A 17,990-nucleotide genomic window follows, 5' to 3' on the forward strand; every position below is an offset into this window, starting at 1 on the left:
CCAATGTCAGTGATGTTAGGGTCAGTGATGCCAATGTCAGTGATGTTAGGGTCAGTGATGCCAATGTCAGTGATGTTAGGGTCAGTGATGCCAATGTCAGTGATGTTGAGGTCAGTGATGTCGAGGTCAGTGAGGTCAGTGATGTTGAGGTCAGTGATGTCGAGGTCAGTGAGGTCAGTGATGTTGAGGTCAGTGATGTCGAGGTCAGTGATGTCGAGGTCAGTGATGTCTGTGATGTTGATGTCAGTGATGTCGAGGTCAGTGACATCTTCACGTTACATCTACTATTCTTGGAGCAGAGACAGAGGTCGGGACAAACCTCCTGCATACAAGGACAGTGGGGCCGGCACTATAAAAACACTTTCGGAAATTGTTGGGTAATATTTTATTTTATGAAGTGACTGAAGAAAAGAGAAGTGTAACTCCCCCGAATATTGGGTGTGACCTTTGCCCTCTGCTTTCCTCTCAGTACTGGCAGACCTTGGCAGAGAGGTTGTTCCCGTCGCCATCTTGGACACCTAAGCACAGACGTTCTGCCGTTGTAGGTTTACTCCAAGCTGTCAGTCTCTACATGTCATCCCAGATGGTTGATGTGGAGATCCGAGGCCATCTTGTCCTGTCCAGGACTCCTCCTCCTCCTCCTCCTCACTGGTATTGGTGGGATATTTGGGCTCCTTGTCCCTCTGGTACTTCTCATATGTTCCCCAGATGTGCGGCACCATGGGAGTAATGGAGCGATAGACATAACAAGGAGAATAAGAATTCCAGAAGATCAAACCTTTCCAGACGAGGACACTCAGAAGTCCAGCAGATTGATGGCCGCTCGGGTCTCTACCACTCTTCAGCCTCCGGCCTCTATAATTGGCCAATGGATAGATATATGAGTGACCGCAGTGTCCGTACGGAGACGAGAGCCCATCACCCGGCGGCCAGTCAGACCTCACATCATCATCATCTCACAGATGTAGGAGTAAGGGCGCGAGCAGTGGTCGTCATTCCACTGGCCATTGGTATGGAGATGGGCGCAGTCTTCTCCTCCACCAAGTCCATGTCCATAGAACTCATCCGGCTGCCCGGGGATCCAGTTACTATCAGAGGAGAGGACAAGTACAAATCCTCAAGGACCAGCAGGAGACACTCGGGGTACGGGACAATGACAGGGTGACACTCGGGGTACAGGGTAATGACAGGGTGACACTCAGGGTGCGGGACAATGACAGGCTGACACCCGGGGTACGGGACAATGACAGGGTGACACTCGGGGTACGGGACAATGACAGGGTGACACTCGGGGTACGGGACAATGACAGGCTGACACCCGGGGTACGGGACAATGACAGGGTGACACTCGGGGTACGGGACAATGACAGGGTGACACTCGGGGTACGGGACAATGACAGGCTGACACCCGGGGTACGGGACAATGACAGGCTGACACCCGGGGTACGGGACAATGACAGGGTGACACTCGGGGTACGGGACAATGACAGGCTGACACCCGGGGTACGGGACAATGACAGGGTGACACCCGGGGTACGGGACAATGACAGGGTGACACTCGGGGTACGGGACAATGACAGGGTGACACCCGGGGTACGGGACAATGACAGGGTGACACTCGGGGTACGGGACAATGACAGGCTGACACCCGGGGTACGGGACAATGACAGGGTGACACTCGGGGTACGGGACAATGACAGGCTGACACCCGGGGTACGGGACAATGACAGGGTGACACCCGGGGTACGGGACAATGACAGGGTGACCCTCGGGGTGCGGGACAATGACAGGGTGACCCTCGGGGTGCGGGACAATGACAGGGTGACACCCGGGGTACGGGACAATGACAGGGTGACACTCGGGGTACGGGACAATGACAGGCTGACACCCGGGGTACGGGACAATGACAGGGTGACACCCGGGGTACGGGACAATGACAGGGTGACCCTCGGGGTGCGGGACAATGACAGGGTGACCCTCGGGGTGCGGGACAATGACAGGGTGACCCTCGGGGTGCGGGACAATGACAGGGTGACACCCGGGGTACGGGACAATGACAGGGTGACACTCGGGGTACGGGACAATGACAGGCTGACACTCGGGGTACGGGACAATGACAGGGTGACACTCGGGGTACGGGACAATGACAGGCTGACACCCGGGGTGCGGGACAATGACAGGCTGACACTCGGGGGGTACAGGGTGCTGACACTCGGGGGGTACAGGGTGCTGACACTCGGGGGGTACAGGGTGCTGACACTCGGGGGGTACAGGGTGCTGACATTTGTGGTACCACTTACTGTGGGGTAGCCTCGTACTTGGTCCCATCCACCCACTTCCAGGCCCCAGTAGTGTCCGTCAGGCCGATCCAGGTGTATTTGCCCTTTGATAATCCAAATAAGAAGTTCTGGGGAGAGAGGAGACATTTTAGGAGCTTCTTTGTTCCCGATCTCCAGGTACGTTGGTGTGAGTGGTGCTCGTCTCTGTAGGTGACTGACCCTCATTCTCTGCCCCCCCATTCTCTGACCCCCCATTCTCTGTCCCCCCATTCTCTGACCCCCCATTCTCTGACCCCCCATTCTCTGACCCCCCATTCTCTGACCCCCCATTCTCTGCCTCTCGGACCCTCACGTTGCCCCCACTCACCTGCTCTTCTTCGGAGTTGATGACCACCAGATAAGCTTTCTTGGCCTCACAGATTTTTTTGGAGACTTGCCAGGATTTGCCCTCCCCGGAGTACAGATAGCAGCTGAGATGGTTCCTGCTCCATCCACTTGGACACGTCATCTCTTCAGAACCTTCAAGGAGAAGAGGAAAGAGACGTTATGGCCTTAAAGGGACACTCCATGTACTGCAGACCAGGTACGGCCGCTCCTTACACGACCTCTGCCCCCTCTCTATGGCTGTTATTTACCCCAGCCCTGTACTTCTCCTCCTGGTCCTAGGACATCACATGGTTTATACTGGTGCGGCACCTTCCCAGGCCACAATACGCCCCACGGGCCCCGCTCTCGTCACATTGTCTATAGGGGGACCTATCCCCATCTCATCCATCTCTCCAGCCCTGTACACACCAGTAATCCGGGACTAGATCCTCCTCCGCTTCTGTCACATTGCTCTCATAGACTTATGTATGCTTTATGATTGCCCCAGGGTCACACCTGACCCATAGGTCACATAGGTCATATAGTGTCACAGGTCACATAGGTCACACAGGTCACGTAGGTCACACAGGTCACGTAGGTCACACAGGTCACGTAGGTCACATGTCAACGACCTTCGCAGTTAGTCTCTGCATCTGTGTCACCACATCTTCCAGGGAGGCCATGATACAACGGACCGATGGGTATTTTGGGCCGGTTTTACTGTCACCTTCGTGTCTATGCCCAGACCCAGAACCCGGACTGCACCACTAAGGGAACAGGGGAAGGAGACTTTCCCTGACACTATGGCGGCTAGCTAGGCCCTGCCTACGGGTGGTGGTCGGCTGTACACAAGCTAGCCTTGGCCCCGACAACTCCTGGCTCTCTAACACGAAGACCGAGCCGACAGATAGGGGGAGAGCTACAAGAGAGCGAGGGACTGGGGGTACTAAGGGGGTGACCCCTACAGAAACCAAGGGGCAACTGCAGACAACACAGGATGGGATGTGCTAGACAACAGACACACAACACAACACACAACAAGGGAATGAGGAGAGGGACAGTGGAGAGGAAAGGGTTACACAGGATGGTTGCAAAACACTGGAACCCAAACCTCACAAATAACCAGATAGTGCCGGGCAACCAGGACTGAGGACAGGGGAGAGGAGGAGTGTGGAGGGGAAAACCAGACTCACACACAGGGCCGCGCTCACACACACACGAGGCCACGCTCACACACAGGGCCGCGCTCACACACAGGGCCACGGCCGCGCTCACACACACAAGGCCGCGCTCACACACACGAGGCCGCGCTCACACACAGGGCCGCGCTCACACACAGGGCCGCGCTCACACACAGGGCCGCGCTCACACACAGGGCCGCGCTCACACACACACGAGGCCGCGCTCACACACACGAGGCCGCGCTCACACACACGAGGCCACGCTCACACACAGGGCCGCGCTCACACACAGGGCCGCGCTCACACACAGGGCCGCGCTCACACCACTTACTATTCAGATGTAATACCACAAACCAATCCTCCTCCCTGAGCCACAAATTCTAGGTGGTCACCACGACTAGTGTAGCCAGCCCTCCTCCTAATAAATGCCCCAAAACCGTCCCATAGGATAATGGTAATGGCCCACACCTGAGGCTCAATCCAGAGAACCTCAAGTATCTACTGAAGGCCCAAACACTATGTACGAACAGATGGCCCAATGGCAAAGAAACCACCCGACGACCCCAGACCACTGGATCAAATCCCCACCAGAAACACCAATATATACAAATAATCAGGTCATGTCACATAGGTCATATAGGTCACCACACAAGTGGCCCAAGGCCGAGCCTTACAGGTGACCACTGACCAGCACTTGTTCTTCCATGTTAGGGAGTGTGCGGGCCTATAACCCAGCAGGTCATGTGATCTCTACGGCTTACAATCATATACTGTATATTCTATATATTGTGTCCTTGAGGTGTATAGAAGAAGTGATAACCACTGGAGAGAATGGAGGAAAGTTCTGGTATCAGGTGAGATCTTTCATGTAACCTCGGTCACTATACACACACAGTATTTATTGTCCTTCTATAGGTTTCTACGACCTGACGAAACGTCGTCATTATAAGAAGCACAGCCATGGCCGGCCCAGCCTTGTCTTCTCCATACTTGTATACCATTACTTTGGTCTGGTCCTCCTTGTGTGTCGTGTCTGTTGTCGTCTTTTCTTGGATGTCGAGCACTGAACCCTTTGGATAGTGAATCAGTAAATTTAAGGTTTGGACCCTTTACCTGGTATTTGCATCTGACCATGACCATGTCCATGGGGAGACCCGTCTGCCAATGTGCAGGGTCCTGTGAGCCCGTACAGTCAGTGGTGGTGGCAGGGACATGTATTTGGGGTGCATGGACTGGGCTTAGGTGCCATTTACACTCAAATTTCAGCCCGAGTGAAGGTTGAGCCTAATATTGAGTTTGCGGAGTTGACCCCTGATGGCCGCACCCGTGTCACATGCTAGGCCGGCCTGTACTAGACAATATCCTTACAGGTTATGTTGGGATAGAAAAGCTTCTCATACTGGATTGGATAAACATCTTACTGATGACCATCCCCAAATTATTAGCTTTCATCACCTGGAGAGAGAGCATCATGACTTGGAGATGACATCATCACCTGGAGAGAGAGCATTTTGACCTGGAGATGACATCACCACCTGAAGAGAGAGCATCATGACCTGGAGATGACATCACCACGTGAAGAGAGCATCATGACCTGGAGATGACATCACCACCTGAAGAGAGCATCATGACCTGGAGATGACATCACCACCTGAAGAGAGTATCATGACCTGGAGATGACATCACCACCTGAAGAGAGTATCATGACCTGGAGATGACATCACCACCTGAAGAGAGTATCATGACCTGGAGATGACATCACCACCTGAAGAGAGCATCATGACCTGGAGATGACATCACCACCTGAAGAGAGCATCATGACCTGGAGATGACATCACCACGTGAAGAGAGCATCATGACCTGGAGATGACATCACCACCTGAAGAGAGCATCATGACCTGGAGATGACATCACCACCTGAAGAGAGTATCATGACCTGGAGATGACATCACCACCTGAAGAGAGCATCATGACCTGGAGATGACATCACCACCTGAAGAGAGTATTGTGACCTGGAGATGACATCACCACCTGAAGAGAGTGTCATGACCTGGAGATGACATCACCACCTGAAGAGAGTATCATGACCTGGAGATGACATCACCACCTGAAGAGAGTATCATGACCTGGAGATGACATCACCACCTGAAGAGAGCATCATGACCTGGAGATGACATCACCACCTGGAGAGAGTATCATGCCCTGGAGATGACATCATCACCTGGAGAGAGCATCATGACCTGGAGATGACATCACCACGTGAAGAGAGCATCATGACCTGGAGATGACATCACCACGTGAAGAGAGCATCATGACCTGGAGATGACATCACCACCTGAAGAGAGTATCATGACCTGGAGATGACATCACCACCTGAAGAGAGTATCATGACCTGGAGATGACATCACCACCTGAAGAGAGCATCATGACCTGGAGATGACATCACCACCTGAAGAGAGTATTGTGACCTGGAGATGACATCACCACCTGAAGAGAGTATCATGACCTGGAGATGACATCACCACCTGAAGAGAGCATCATGACCTGGAGATGACATCACCACCTGGAGAGAGTATCATGCCCTGGAGATGACATCATCACCTGGAGAGAGCATCATGACCTGGAGATGACATCACCACCTGGACAGAGCATCATGACCTGGAGATGACATCACCACCTGAAGAGAGTATCATGACCTGGAGATGACATCATCACCTGGAGAGAGTATCATGACCTGGAGATGACATCATCACCTGAAGAGAGTATCATGACCTGGAGATGACATCACCACCTGAAGAGAGCATCATGACCTGGAGATGACATCACCACCTGAAGAGAGCATCATGACCTGGAGATGACATCACCACCTGAAGAGAGTATCATGACCTGGAGATGACATCACCACCTGGACAGAGCATCATGACCTGGAGATGACATCACCACCTGAAGAGAGCATCATGACCTGGAGATGACATCACCACCTGTAGAGAGTATCATGACCTGGAGATGACATCACCACCTGGAGAGAGTATCATGCCCTGGAGATGACATCATCACCTGAAGAGAGTATCATGACCTGAAGATGACATCACCACCTGGACAGAGCATCATGACCTGGAGATGACATCACCACCTGAAGAGAGTATCATGACCTGGAGATGACATCATCACCTGGAGAGAGTATCATGACCTGGAGATGACATCATCACCTGAAGAGAGTATCATGACCTGGAGATGACATCACCACCTGAAGAGAGCATCATGACCTGGAGATGACATCACCACCTGAAGAGAGCATCATGACCTGGAGATGACATCACCACCTGAAGAGAGTATCATGACCTGGAGATGACATCACCACCTGGACAGAGCATCATGACCTGGAGATGACATCACCACCTGAAGAGAGTATCATGACCTGGAGATGACATCATCACCTGGAGAGAGTATCATGACCTGGAGATGACATCATCACCTGAAGAGAGTATCATGACCTGGAGATGACATCACCACCTGAAGAGAGCATCATGACCTGGAGATGACATCACCACCTGAAGAGAGTATCATGCCCTGGAGATGACATCATCACCTGGAGAGAGTATCATGACCTGGAGATGACATCACCACCTGGACAGAGCATCATGACCTGGAGATGACATCATCACCTGGAGAGAGAGCATCATGCCCTGGAGATGACATCATCACCCGGAGAGAGCATCATGACCTGGAGATGACATTATCACCTGGAGAGAGCATCATGACCTGGAGATGACATCACCACCTGAAGAGAGTATCATGACCTGGAGATGACATCACCACCTGGACAGAGCATCATGACCTGGAGATGACATCACCACCTGGAGAGAGTATCATGACCTGGAGATGACATCACCACCTGGACAGAGCATCATGACCTGGAGATGACATCATCACCTGGAGAGAGAGCATCATGCCCTGGAGATGACATCATCACCCGGAGAGAGCATCATGACCTGGAGATGACATTATCACCTGGAGAGAGCATCATGACCTGGAGATGACATCACCACCTGAAGAGAGTATCATGACCTGGAGATGACATCACCACCTGGACAGAGCATCATGACCTGGAGATGACATCACCACCTGGAGAGAGTATCATGCCCTGGAGATGACATCACCACCTGAAGAGAGTATTGTGACCTGGAGATGACATCACCACCTGAAGAGAGTGTCATGACCTGGAGATGACATCACCACCTGAAGAGAGTATCATGACCTGGAGATGACATCATCACCTGGAGAGAGTATCATGACCTGGAGATGACATCATCACCTGAAGAGAGTATCATGACCTGGAGATGACATCACCACCTGAAGAGAGCATCATGACCTGGAGATGACATCACCACCTGAAGAGAGTATCATGCCCTGGAGATGACATCATCACCTGGAGAGAGTATCATGACCTGGAGATGACATCACCACCTGGACAGAGCATCATGACCTGGAGATGACATCATCACCTGGAGAGAGAGCATCATGCCCTGGAGATGACATCATCACCCGGAGAGAGCATCATGACCTGGAGATGACATTATCACCTGGACAGAGCATCATGACCTGGAGATGACATCACCACCTGAAGAGAGTATCATGACCTGGAGATGACATCACCACCTGGACAGAGCATCATGACCTGGAGATGACATCACCACCTGGAGAGAGTATCATGACCTGGAGATGACATCATCACCTGGAGAGAGTATCATCACCTGGAGATGACATCATCACCTGGAGAGACAGCACCATTATCTTAAGGTGACACTATCATCTACAGAGGACTCCATCATTTGGATAACATTTTGACCAAGAGATGTTGTTGTGTCTTCTATGAGATGACCTGTGAGAAGCCTACATTTGGTGGATGGGTTGTAGGTTACCCCAGAGATCCCCAGTAAATACTGTTTTTCCCTGACACTCACCATTATCAAGCTTCCGTATGCGGTCTGACATTTTACTGATGGCTACCAGCACTCTCTGCATATCCCCCTGTAGTTGTCCTGAAATACAAGAGACTAGGGTGACTCTGGAGATCGTAGCATGGATTAGTCGATGTGATGGCTCGCCATCAGTCTATGGGTGATGTTCATTGGACTTGATGACAACTCTTGGTGGCCCAGTCCATGAGTAACAGGTCTTACTGGTATACGATGACTTGTTGTGGTCCCAGGGTTGTAGGTAGCATTCCTGGAGCCCTGTAACAATGTCAGGAATGGGCCACACAATCTACTACATACATCAGATGTCCTGCAGAACCTTCACAATGGCGTATGATGGAAGGACGTTCCCTCTCGCACCTTGGTGGCCCCTCAGACTTTGGGACCTCTAGTTTGATGCACATTTTGCAGTTTCCTAGCCACATTCCTGTTACATGCGAACCATGCTCCAACATATGTCACCCATCCTTTACCCCTCACCTCCAGCCTGGCAGGGCCAGGACTTTACCTATGGAAGTGTCTGTCTGGATGGTTTTCAGAGCGGTGTCCATCTGCTGTAATTTCTCCATCACCTTGGCTCCTAAGGACAGAAGACTGGAATAAGACATGTCCATCTCCTTGGCTCTTTGTATTATCCTCTGTCAATCATAAACGACTCACCATCCTGCGACAGCTGGCCAACCTTCATGGTCATGCTCTCACTGAGGTTACCAATCTGGTACTCAGTGGTGCGGTCAGTTGGCTTTTCTACTGGGGCTGAAATTGCAAAATTGACATTTTACTGTATAGTCCAGTGCATATAGAAATGCTCTGTGAAGTAGATGCAGTGGAACGGACCCTTCGTAGCCATACGTGGACACAGTAGAACTGTTCTAGAGCCTCCATATATTGTGTTTCTAGACTAGAGGGCACCAACATACGGCTTTCTAGTTGTGGTAAGAGCCCAGGCCGTAGCAATGCTGGAGCAGATGTTGGCGTTTTGGAGCCATGGGTTGGATACCACTGTTGTAGACGTCACGGAGTGACCATATGGTGAATGAGTAGAACACGATCTGATGGGCCAGAAGATTGGTGGAAATAGTGTGAGGACACTTACTTCTAAACAAGACGATGAGAAGGATTATGATGAGGAAAAGCAAAGCACAGAGAATACCCAGGACGTAGGAGAGACGTGACGATGGCTGAGGGGTCCACACTTTCATCTTGACTTCTGAAGTAGAGAAGAGAGAACGTGGTCAGTGGTGGCGGTGGTCCGGTCTGTACCCCAGTCCTGTAATGTACAGAGGAACTCAACAACCTGACACCTCATCGATGCCTCCATTATCAAGGCTACTCAGACACTAGGACGACCCACTGAGGTGGTAGATATGTCCCGATGGTGGGCAGCTGACAAATGGATCCAAATGGGGAAAATCTAAATGAAGAAAATGGCATGTTCTTAAGCTTAGGGCAGGAGCCTTGGTACCGCCTTGCCATGACCTGAGCTGCTGTCTATAGTAGGGGCTCATTCCCCCATTGGGTATAAAGGAGACCACAGAGCTAAGGCTCCTTGTAGAAGACCATGGAGGCAGCAGGTCTCTGCAGACAGCCGTGTGTTAGGGTAATGCGACTTCTCAGGAGAACCTTTCAATATTTGAGTCTCTTTCAAAATAAGAAAAGTTAACCTTAAAATTCTGTGTGACGACCATGACGCACTCCATAGTCACTCGTCTGTCGGGGTCCTACAGAGGGAGGTGTCATGGCTCTGACGGGCTGAGGAATCTGAGGGAACTTGTACATTTACTTTAGGATGTATATTGCCCTTCACCCGTTTGCTCATGGTCTGGTCTTACATGACAGTGATGGCCGTCCCCAGGGTCATCCTCATTTACCTTCACTCTCAGGTGCGGCTTTCAGCAGGCCTTTGTATTCTATTGACATCTCCTGAGGGTGGAGGAAGAACCAACCATTAGCAAAGACTCAAGACGTCTAGGAGAATTCATCCTGAAAAATTCTGGACTCGCTCTGGTCTGGATGGAAAGTCAAGGCGGCTGCATGGGACAATGTCTGACTTCTGGACAGATGGAGGGAACAGTTGGTGGACAGTGGGGTTCACAATGGTGACACAGGAGGCGCTCTACCATAGACAGCACAGACCTCCGCACAGGACAGGCCCCATAGGTTACTGGACATAATATAAGATCGGCTGTGCCACCTCAACTTCAGCCACTAATGGTAGATGGTCATCACTCAAGACAACAAGGACCTCAGAGCGACATCGACTTATCTCAGGATGTAATATCAGTCTCAAAAAGATTTACAAGAAAGAATTCTGCAAAGTATGAGATACTTCTGGAAAACCCTGGTACAACGATCTGCTAACCCTGCACATCCCCCTGTACGCCAAGCAAAGGCCGTAACCCAGTGTCCCCTCCATAATATCCAGTAACCCAGTGTCCTCTCCATAATAACCAGTAACCCAGTGTCCCCCCATAATAACCAGTAACCCAGTGTCCCCTCCATAAAATCCAGTAACCCAGTGTCCTCTCCATAATAACCAGTAACCCAGTGTCCCCCCATAATAACCAGTAACCCAGTGTCCCCCCATAATAACCAGTAACCCAGTGTCCACCCCATAATAACCAGTAACCCAGTGTCCCCCCATAATAACCAGTAACCCAGTGTCCTCTCCATAATAACCAGTAACCCAGTGTCCCCCCATAATAACCAGTAACCCAGTGTCCCCCCATAATAACCAGTAACCCAGTGTCCTCTCCATAATAACCAGTAACCCAGTGTCCCCCCATAATAACCAGTAACCCAGTGTCCCCCCATAATAACCAGTAACCCAGTGTCCCCCCATAATAACCAGTAACCCAGTGTCCACCCCATTATACCCAGTAACCCAGTGTCCCCCCATAATAACCAGTAACCCAGTGTCCTCCCCATAATACCCAGTAACCCAGTGTCCACCCCATAATAACCAGTAACCCAGTGTCCCCCCATAATAACCAGTAACCCAGTGTCCACCCCATAATAACCAGTAACCCAGTGTCCCCCCATAATAACCAGTAACCCAGTGTCCTCTCCATAATAACCAGTAACCCAGTGTCCCCCCATAATAACCAGTAACCCAGTGTCCCCCCATAATAACCAGTAACCCAGTGTCCTCTCCATAATAACCAGTAACCCAGTGTCCCCCCATAATAACCAGTAACCCAGTGTCCACCCCATTATACCCAGTAACCCAGTGTCCCCCCATAATAACCAGTAACCCAGTGTCCTCCCCATAATACCCAGTAACCCAGTGTCCCCTCCATAATAACCAGTAACCCAGTGTCCCCCCATAATAACCAGTAACCCAGTGTCCCCTCCATAATAACCAGTAACCCAGTGTCCTCTCCATAATAACCAGTAAACCAGTGTCCCCCCATAATAACCAGTAACCCAGTGTCCCCCCATAATAACCAGTAACCCAGTGTCCTCTCCATAATAACCAGTAACCCAGTGTCCCCCCATAATAACCAGTAACCCAGTGTCCACCCCATAATACCCAGTAACCCAGTGTCCCCCCATAATAACCAGTAATCCAGTGTCCTCCCCATAATAACCAGTAACCCAGTGTCCCCTCCATAATAACCAGTAACCCAGTGTCCTCTCCATAATAACCAGTAACCCAGTGTCCTCCCCATAATACCCAGTAACCCAGTGTCCCCTCCATAATAACCAGTAACCCAGTGTCCCCGCATAATAACCAGTAACCCAGTGTCCTCTCCATAATAACCAGTAACCCAGTGTCCCCTCCATAATAACCAGTAACCCAGTGTCCCCTCCATAATAACCAGTAACCCAGTGTCCCCTCCATAATATCCAGTAACCCAGTGTCCTCTCCATAATAACCAGTAACCCAGTGTCCCCCCATAATAACCAGTAACCCAGTGTCCTCTCCATAATAACCAGTAAACCAGTGTCCCCCCATAATAACCAGTAACCCAGTGTCCTCTCCATAATAACCAGTAACCCAGTGTCCCCCCATAATAACCAGTAACCCAGTGTCCTCTCCATAATAACCAGTAACCCAGTGTCCACCCCATATTACCCAGTAACCCAGTGTCCCCCCATAATAACCAGTAACCCAGTGTCCCCTCCATAATAACCAGTAACCCAGTGTCCCCCCATAATAACCAGTAACCCAGTGTCCTCTCCATAATAACCAGTAACCCAGTGTCCCCCCATAATAACCAGTAACCCAGTGTCCTCCCCATAATAACCAGTAACCCAGTGTCCTCTCCATAATAACCAGTAACCCAGTGTCCCCTCCATAATAACCAGTAACCCAGTGTCCCCCCATAATAACCAGTAACCCAGTGTCCTCTCCATAATAACCAGTAACCCAGTGTCCTCCCCATAATAACCAGTAACCCAGTGTCCCCTCCATAATAACCAGTAACCCAGTGTCCTCTCCATAATAACCAGTAATCCAGTGTCCTCCCCATAATAACCAGTAACCCAGTGTCCTCTCCATAATAAACAGTAACCCAGTGTCCCCCCATAATAACCAGTAACCCAGTGTCCTCTCCATAATAACCAGTAACCCAGTGTCCCCCCATAATAACCAGTAACCCAGTGTCCCCCCCATAATAACCAGTAACCCAGTGTCCCCCCATAATAACCAGTAACCCAGTGTCCCCCCATAATAACCAGTAACCCAGTGTCCTCCCATAATAACCAGTAACCCAGTGTCCCCCCCATAATAACCAGTAACCCAGTGTCCTCTCCATAATAACCAGTAACCCAGTGTCCTCTCCATAATACCCAGTAACCCAGTGTCCCCCCATAATAACCAGTAACCCAGTGTCCTCTCCATAATAACCAGTAACCCAGTGTCCCCCCCATAATAACCAGTAACCCAGTGTCCCCCCATAATAACCAGTAACCCAGTGTCCTCCCATAATAACCAGTAACCCAGTGTCCCCCCATAATAACCAGTAACCCAGTGTCCCCTCCATAATAACCAGTAACCCAGTGTCCCCCCCATAATAACCAGTAACCCAGTGTTCCCCCATAGTAACCAGTAACCCAGTGTCCCCTCCATAATAACCAGTAACCCAGTGTCCCCCCCATAATAACCAGTAACCCAGTGTCCTCTCCAAAATAACCAGTAACCCAGTGTCCCCTCCATAATAACCAGTAACCCAGTGTCCTCTCCATAATAACCAGTAACCCAGTGTCCTCTCCATAATAACCAGTAACCCAGTGTCCTCTCCATAATAACCAGTAACCCAGTGTCCTCTCCATAATAACCAGTAACCCAGTGTCCTCTCCATAATAACCAGTAACCCAGTGTCCCCCCATAATAACCAGTAACCCAGTGTCCCCTCCATAATAACCAGCAACCCAGTGTCCCCCCATAATAACAAGTAACCAAGTGTCCTCCCCATAATAACCAGTAACCCAGTGTCCTCCCATAATAACCAGTAACCCAGTGTCCCCCCATAATAACCAGTAACCCAGTGTCCCCCCATAATAACCAGTAACCCAGTGTCCTCCCCATAATAACCAGTAACCCAGTGTCCTCCCATAATAACCAGTAACCCAGTGTCCTCCCCATAATAACCAGTAACCCAGTGTCCCCCCATAATAACCAGTAACCCAGTGTCCCCCCCATAATAACCAGTAACCCAGTGTCCTCCCCATAATAACCAGTAACCCAGTGTCCTCCCATAATAACCAGTAACCCAGTGTCCCCCCATAATAACAAGTAACCAAGTGTCCTCCCCATAATAACCAGTAACCCAGTGTCCTCTCCATAATAACCAGTAACCCAGTGTCCCCTCCATAATAACCAGTAACCCAGTGTCCCCCCATAATAACCAGTAACCCAGTGTCCTCTCCATAATAACCAGTAACCCAGTGTCCTCTCCATAATAACCAGTAACCCAGTGTCCCCCCATAATAACCAGTAACCCAGTGTCCTCTCCATAATAACCAGTAACCCAGTGTCCCCCCATAATATCCAGTAACCCAGTGTCCTCTCCATAATAACCAGTAACCCAGTGTCCTCTCCATAATAACCAGTAACCCAGTGTCCTCTCCATAATAACCAGTAACCCAGTGTCCTCTCCATAATAACCAGTAACCCAGTGTCCCCCCATAATAACCAGTAACCCAGTGTCCTCTCCATAACAACCAGTAACCCAGTGTCCCCCCATAATATCCAGTAACCCAGTGTCCTCTCCATAATAACCAGTAACCCAGTGTCCCCTCCATAATAACCAGTAACCCAGTGTCCTCTCCATAATAACCAGTAACCCAGTGTCCCCCCATGATACCCAGTAACCCAGTGTCCCCTCCATAATAACCAGTAACCCAGTGTCCTCTCCATAATAACCAGTAACCCAGTGTCCTCCCATAATAACCAGTAACCCAGTGTCCTCTCCATAATAACCAGTAACCCAGTGTCCTCTCCATAATAACCAGTAACCCAGTGTCCTCCCATAATAACCAGTAACCCAGTGTCCTCTCCATAATAACCAGTAACCCAGTGTCCCCCCATAATAACCAGTAACCCAGTGTCCTCTCCATAATAACCAGTAACCCAGTGTCCTCCCCATAATAACCAGTAACCCAGTGTCCTCTCCATAATAACCAGTAACCCAGTGTCCTCCCCATAATAACCAGTAACCCAGTGTCCCCCCATAATAACCAGTAACCCAGTGTCCTCTCCATAATATCCAGTAACCCAGTGTCCTCTCCATAATAACCAGTAACCCAGTGTCCCCCCATAATAACCAGTAACCCAGTGTCCTCTCCATAATATCCAGTAACTCAGTGTCCTCTCCATAATAACCAGTAACCCAGTGTCCCCCCATAATAACCAGTAACCCAGTGTCCTCTCCATAATAACCAGTAACCCAGTGTCCTCTCCATAATAACCAGTAACCCAGTGTCCCCCCATAATAACCAGTAACCCAGTGTCCCCTCCATAATAACCAGTAACCCAGTGTCCCCCCATAATAACCAGTAACCCAGTGTCCTCTCCATAATAACCAGTAACCCAGTGTCCCCTCCATAATAACCAGTAACCCAGTGTCCCCTCCATAATAACCAGTAACCCAGTGTCCTCTCCATAATAACCAGTAACCCAGTGTCCTCTCCATAATAACCAGTAACCCAGTGTCCCCCCATAATAACCAGTAACCCAGTGTCCCCTCCATAATAACCAGTAACCCAGTGTCCTCTCCATAATAACCAGTAACCCAGTGTCCCCCCATAATAACCAGTAACCCAGTGTCCTCTCCATAATAACCAGTAACCCAGTGTCCTCTCCATAATAACCAGTAACCCAGTGTCCCCCCATAATAACCAGTAACCCAGTGTCCCCTTCATAATAACCAGTAACCCAGTGTCCTCTCCATAATAACCAGTAACCCAGTGTCCCCCCATAATAACCAGTAACCCAGTGTCCTCTCCATAATAACCAGTAACCCAGTGTCCTCTCCATAATAACCAGTAACCCAGTGTCCTCTCCATAATAACCAGTAACCCAGTGTCCTCTCCATAATAACCAGTAACCCAGTGTCCCCTCCATAATACCCAGTAACCCAGTGTCCTCTCCATAATAACCAGTAACCCAGTGTCCTCTCCATAATAACCAGTAACCCAGTGTCCTCTCCATAATAACCAGTAACCCAGTGTCCTCTCCATAATACCCAGTAACCCAGTGTCCCCCCATAATAACCAGTAACCCAGTGTCCCCCCATAATAACCAGTAACCCAGTGTCCCCCCATAATAACCAGTAACCCAGTGTCCCCTCCATAATAACCAGTAACCCAGTGTCCCCTCCATAATAACCAGTAACCCAGTGTCCCCCCATAATAACCAGTAACCCAGTGTCCTCTCCATAAAAACCAGTAACCCAGTGTCCCCTCCATAATAACCAGTAACCCAGTGTCCTCTCCATAATAACCAGTAACCCAGTGTCCCCCCCATAATACCCAGTAACCCAGTGTCCTCCCCATAATAACCAGTAACCCAGTGTCCTCTCCATAATAACCAGTAACCCAGTGTCCTCCCCATAATAACCAGTAACCCAGTGTCCCCTCCATAATAACCAGTAACCGAGTGTCCTCTCCATAATAACCAGTAACCCAGTGTCCCCCCATAATACCCAGTAACCTAGTGTCCTCTCCATAATAACCAGTAACCCAGTGTCCTCTCCATAATAACCAGTAACCCAGTGTCCCCTCCATAATAACCAGTAACCCAGTGTCCCCTCCATAATAACCAGTAACCGAGTGTCCTCTCCATAATAACCAGTAACCCAGTGTCCTCTCCATAATAACCAGTAACCCAGTGTCCCCTCCATAATAACCAGTAACCCAGTGTCCTCTCCATAATAACCAGTAACCCAGTGTCCTCTCCATAATAACCAGTAACCCAGTGTCCTCCCATAATAACCAGTAACCCAGTGTCCTCTCCATAATAACCAGTAACCCAGTGTCCTCCCCATAATAACCAGTAACCCAGTGTCCCCCCCATAATAACCAGTAACCCAGTGTCCTCCCCATAATAACCAGTAACCCAGTGTCCCCCCCATAATAACCAGTAACCCAGTGTCCCCCCCATAATAACCAGTAACCGAGTGTCCTCTCCATAATAACCAGTAACCCAGTGTCCCCCCATAATAACCAGTAACCCAGTGTCCTCTCCATAATAACCAGTAACCCAGTGTCCCCTCCATAATAACCAGTAACCCAGTGTCCTCTCCATAATAACCAGTAAACCAGTGTCCCCCCATAATAACCAGTAACCCAGTGTCCTCTCCATAATAACCAGTAACCCAGTGTCCCCCCATAATAACCAGTAACCCAGTGTCCTCCCCATAATAACCAGTAACCCAGTGTACTCCCCATAATAACCAGTAACCCAGTGTCCCCTCCATAATAACCAGTAACCCAGTGTCCCCCCATAATAACCAGTAACCCAGTGTCCCCCCATAATAACCAGTAACCCAGTGTCCTCTCCATAATAACCAGTAACCCAGTGTCCCCTCCATAATAACCAGTAACCCAGTGTCCCCCCATAATAACCAGTAACCCAGTGTCCTCTCCATAATAACCAGTAACCCAGTGTCCTCTCCATAATAACCAGTAACCCAGTGTCCCCCCATAATAACCAGTAACCCAGTGTCCTCTCCATAATA

At 50.0% G+C, this 17,990-nt stretch overlaps 1 protein-coding gene across 1 annotated transcript; it reads right to left on the bottom strand.

The window, feature by feature from the left end:
* Positions 1–560: 560 nt before the first annotated feature.
* On the bottom strand, positions 561–10,725 carry LOC142187396 (asialoglycoprotein receptor 1-like). Its single transcript, XM_075261601.1, has 9 exons — positions 10,677–10,725; positions 9,902–10,015; positions 9,466–9,561; positions 9,314–9,385; positions 8,791–8,868; positions 2,647–2,798; positions 2,301–2,407; positions 945–1,088; positions 561–855 (listed from the first exon to the last, which is right to left on the bottom strand). Exons 1-9 carry the CDS (start codon positions 10,723–10,725, stop codon positions 561–563), a joined length of 1,107 nt encoding a protein of 368 aa, XP_075117702.1.
* Between the last annotated feature and the right edge of the window lie 7,265 nt (positions 10,726–17,990).

This window comes from Leptodactylus fuscus, unplaced genomic scaffold (assembly GCF_031893055.1).
Source record: "Leptodactylus fuscus isolate aLepFus1 unplaced genomic scaffold, aLepFus1.hap2 HAP2_SCAFFOLD_231, whole genome shotgun sequence".
NCBI lineage: Eukaryota > Metazoa > Chordata > Amphibia > Anura > Leptodactylidae > Leptodactylus > Leptodactylus fuscus.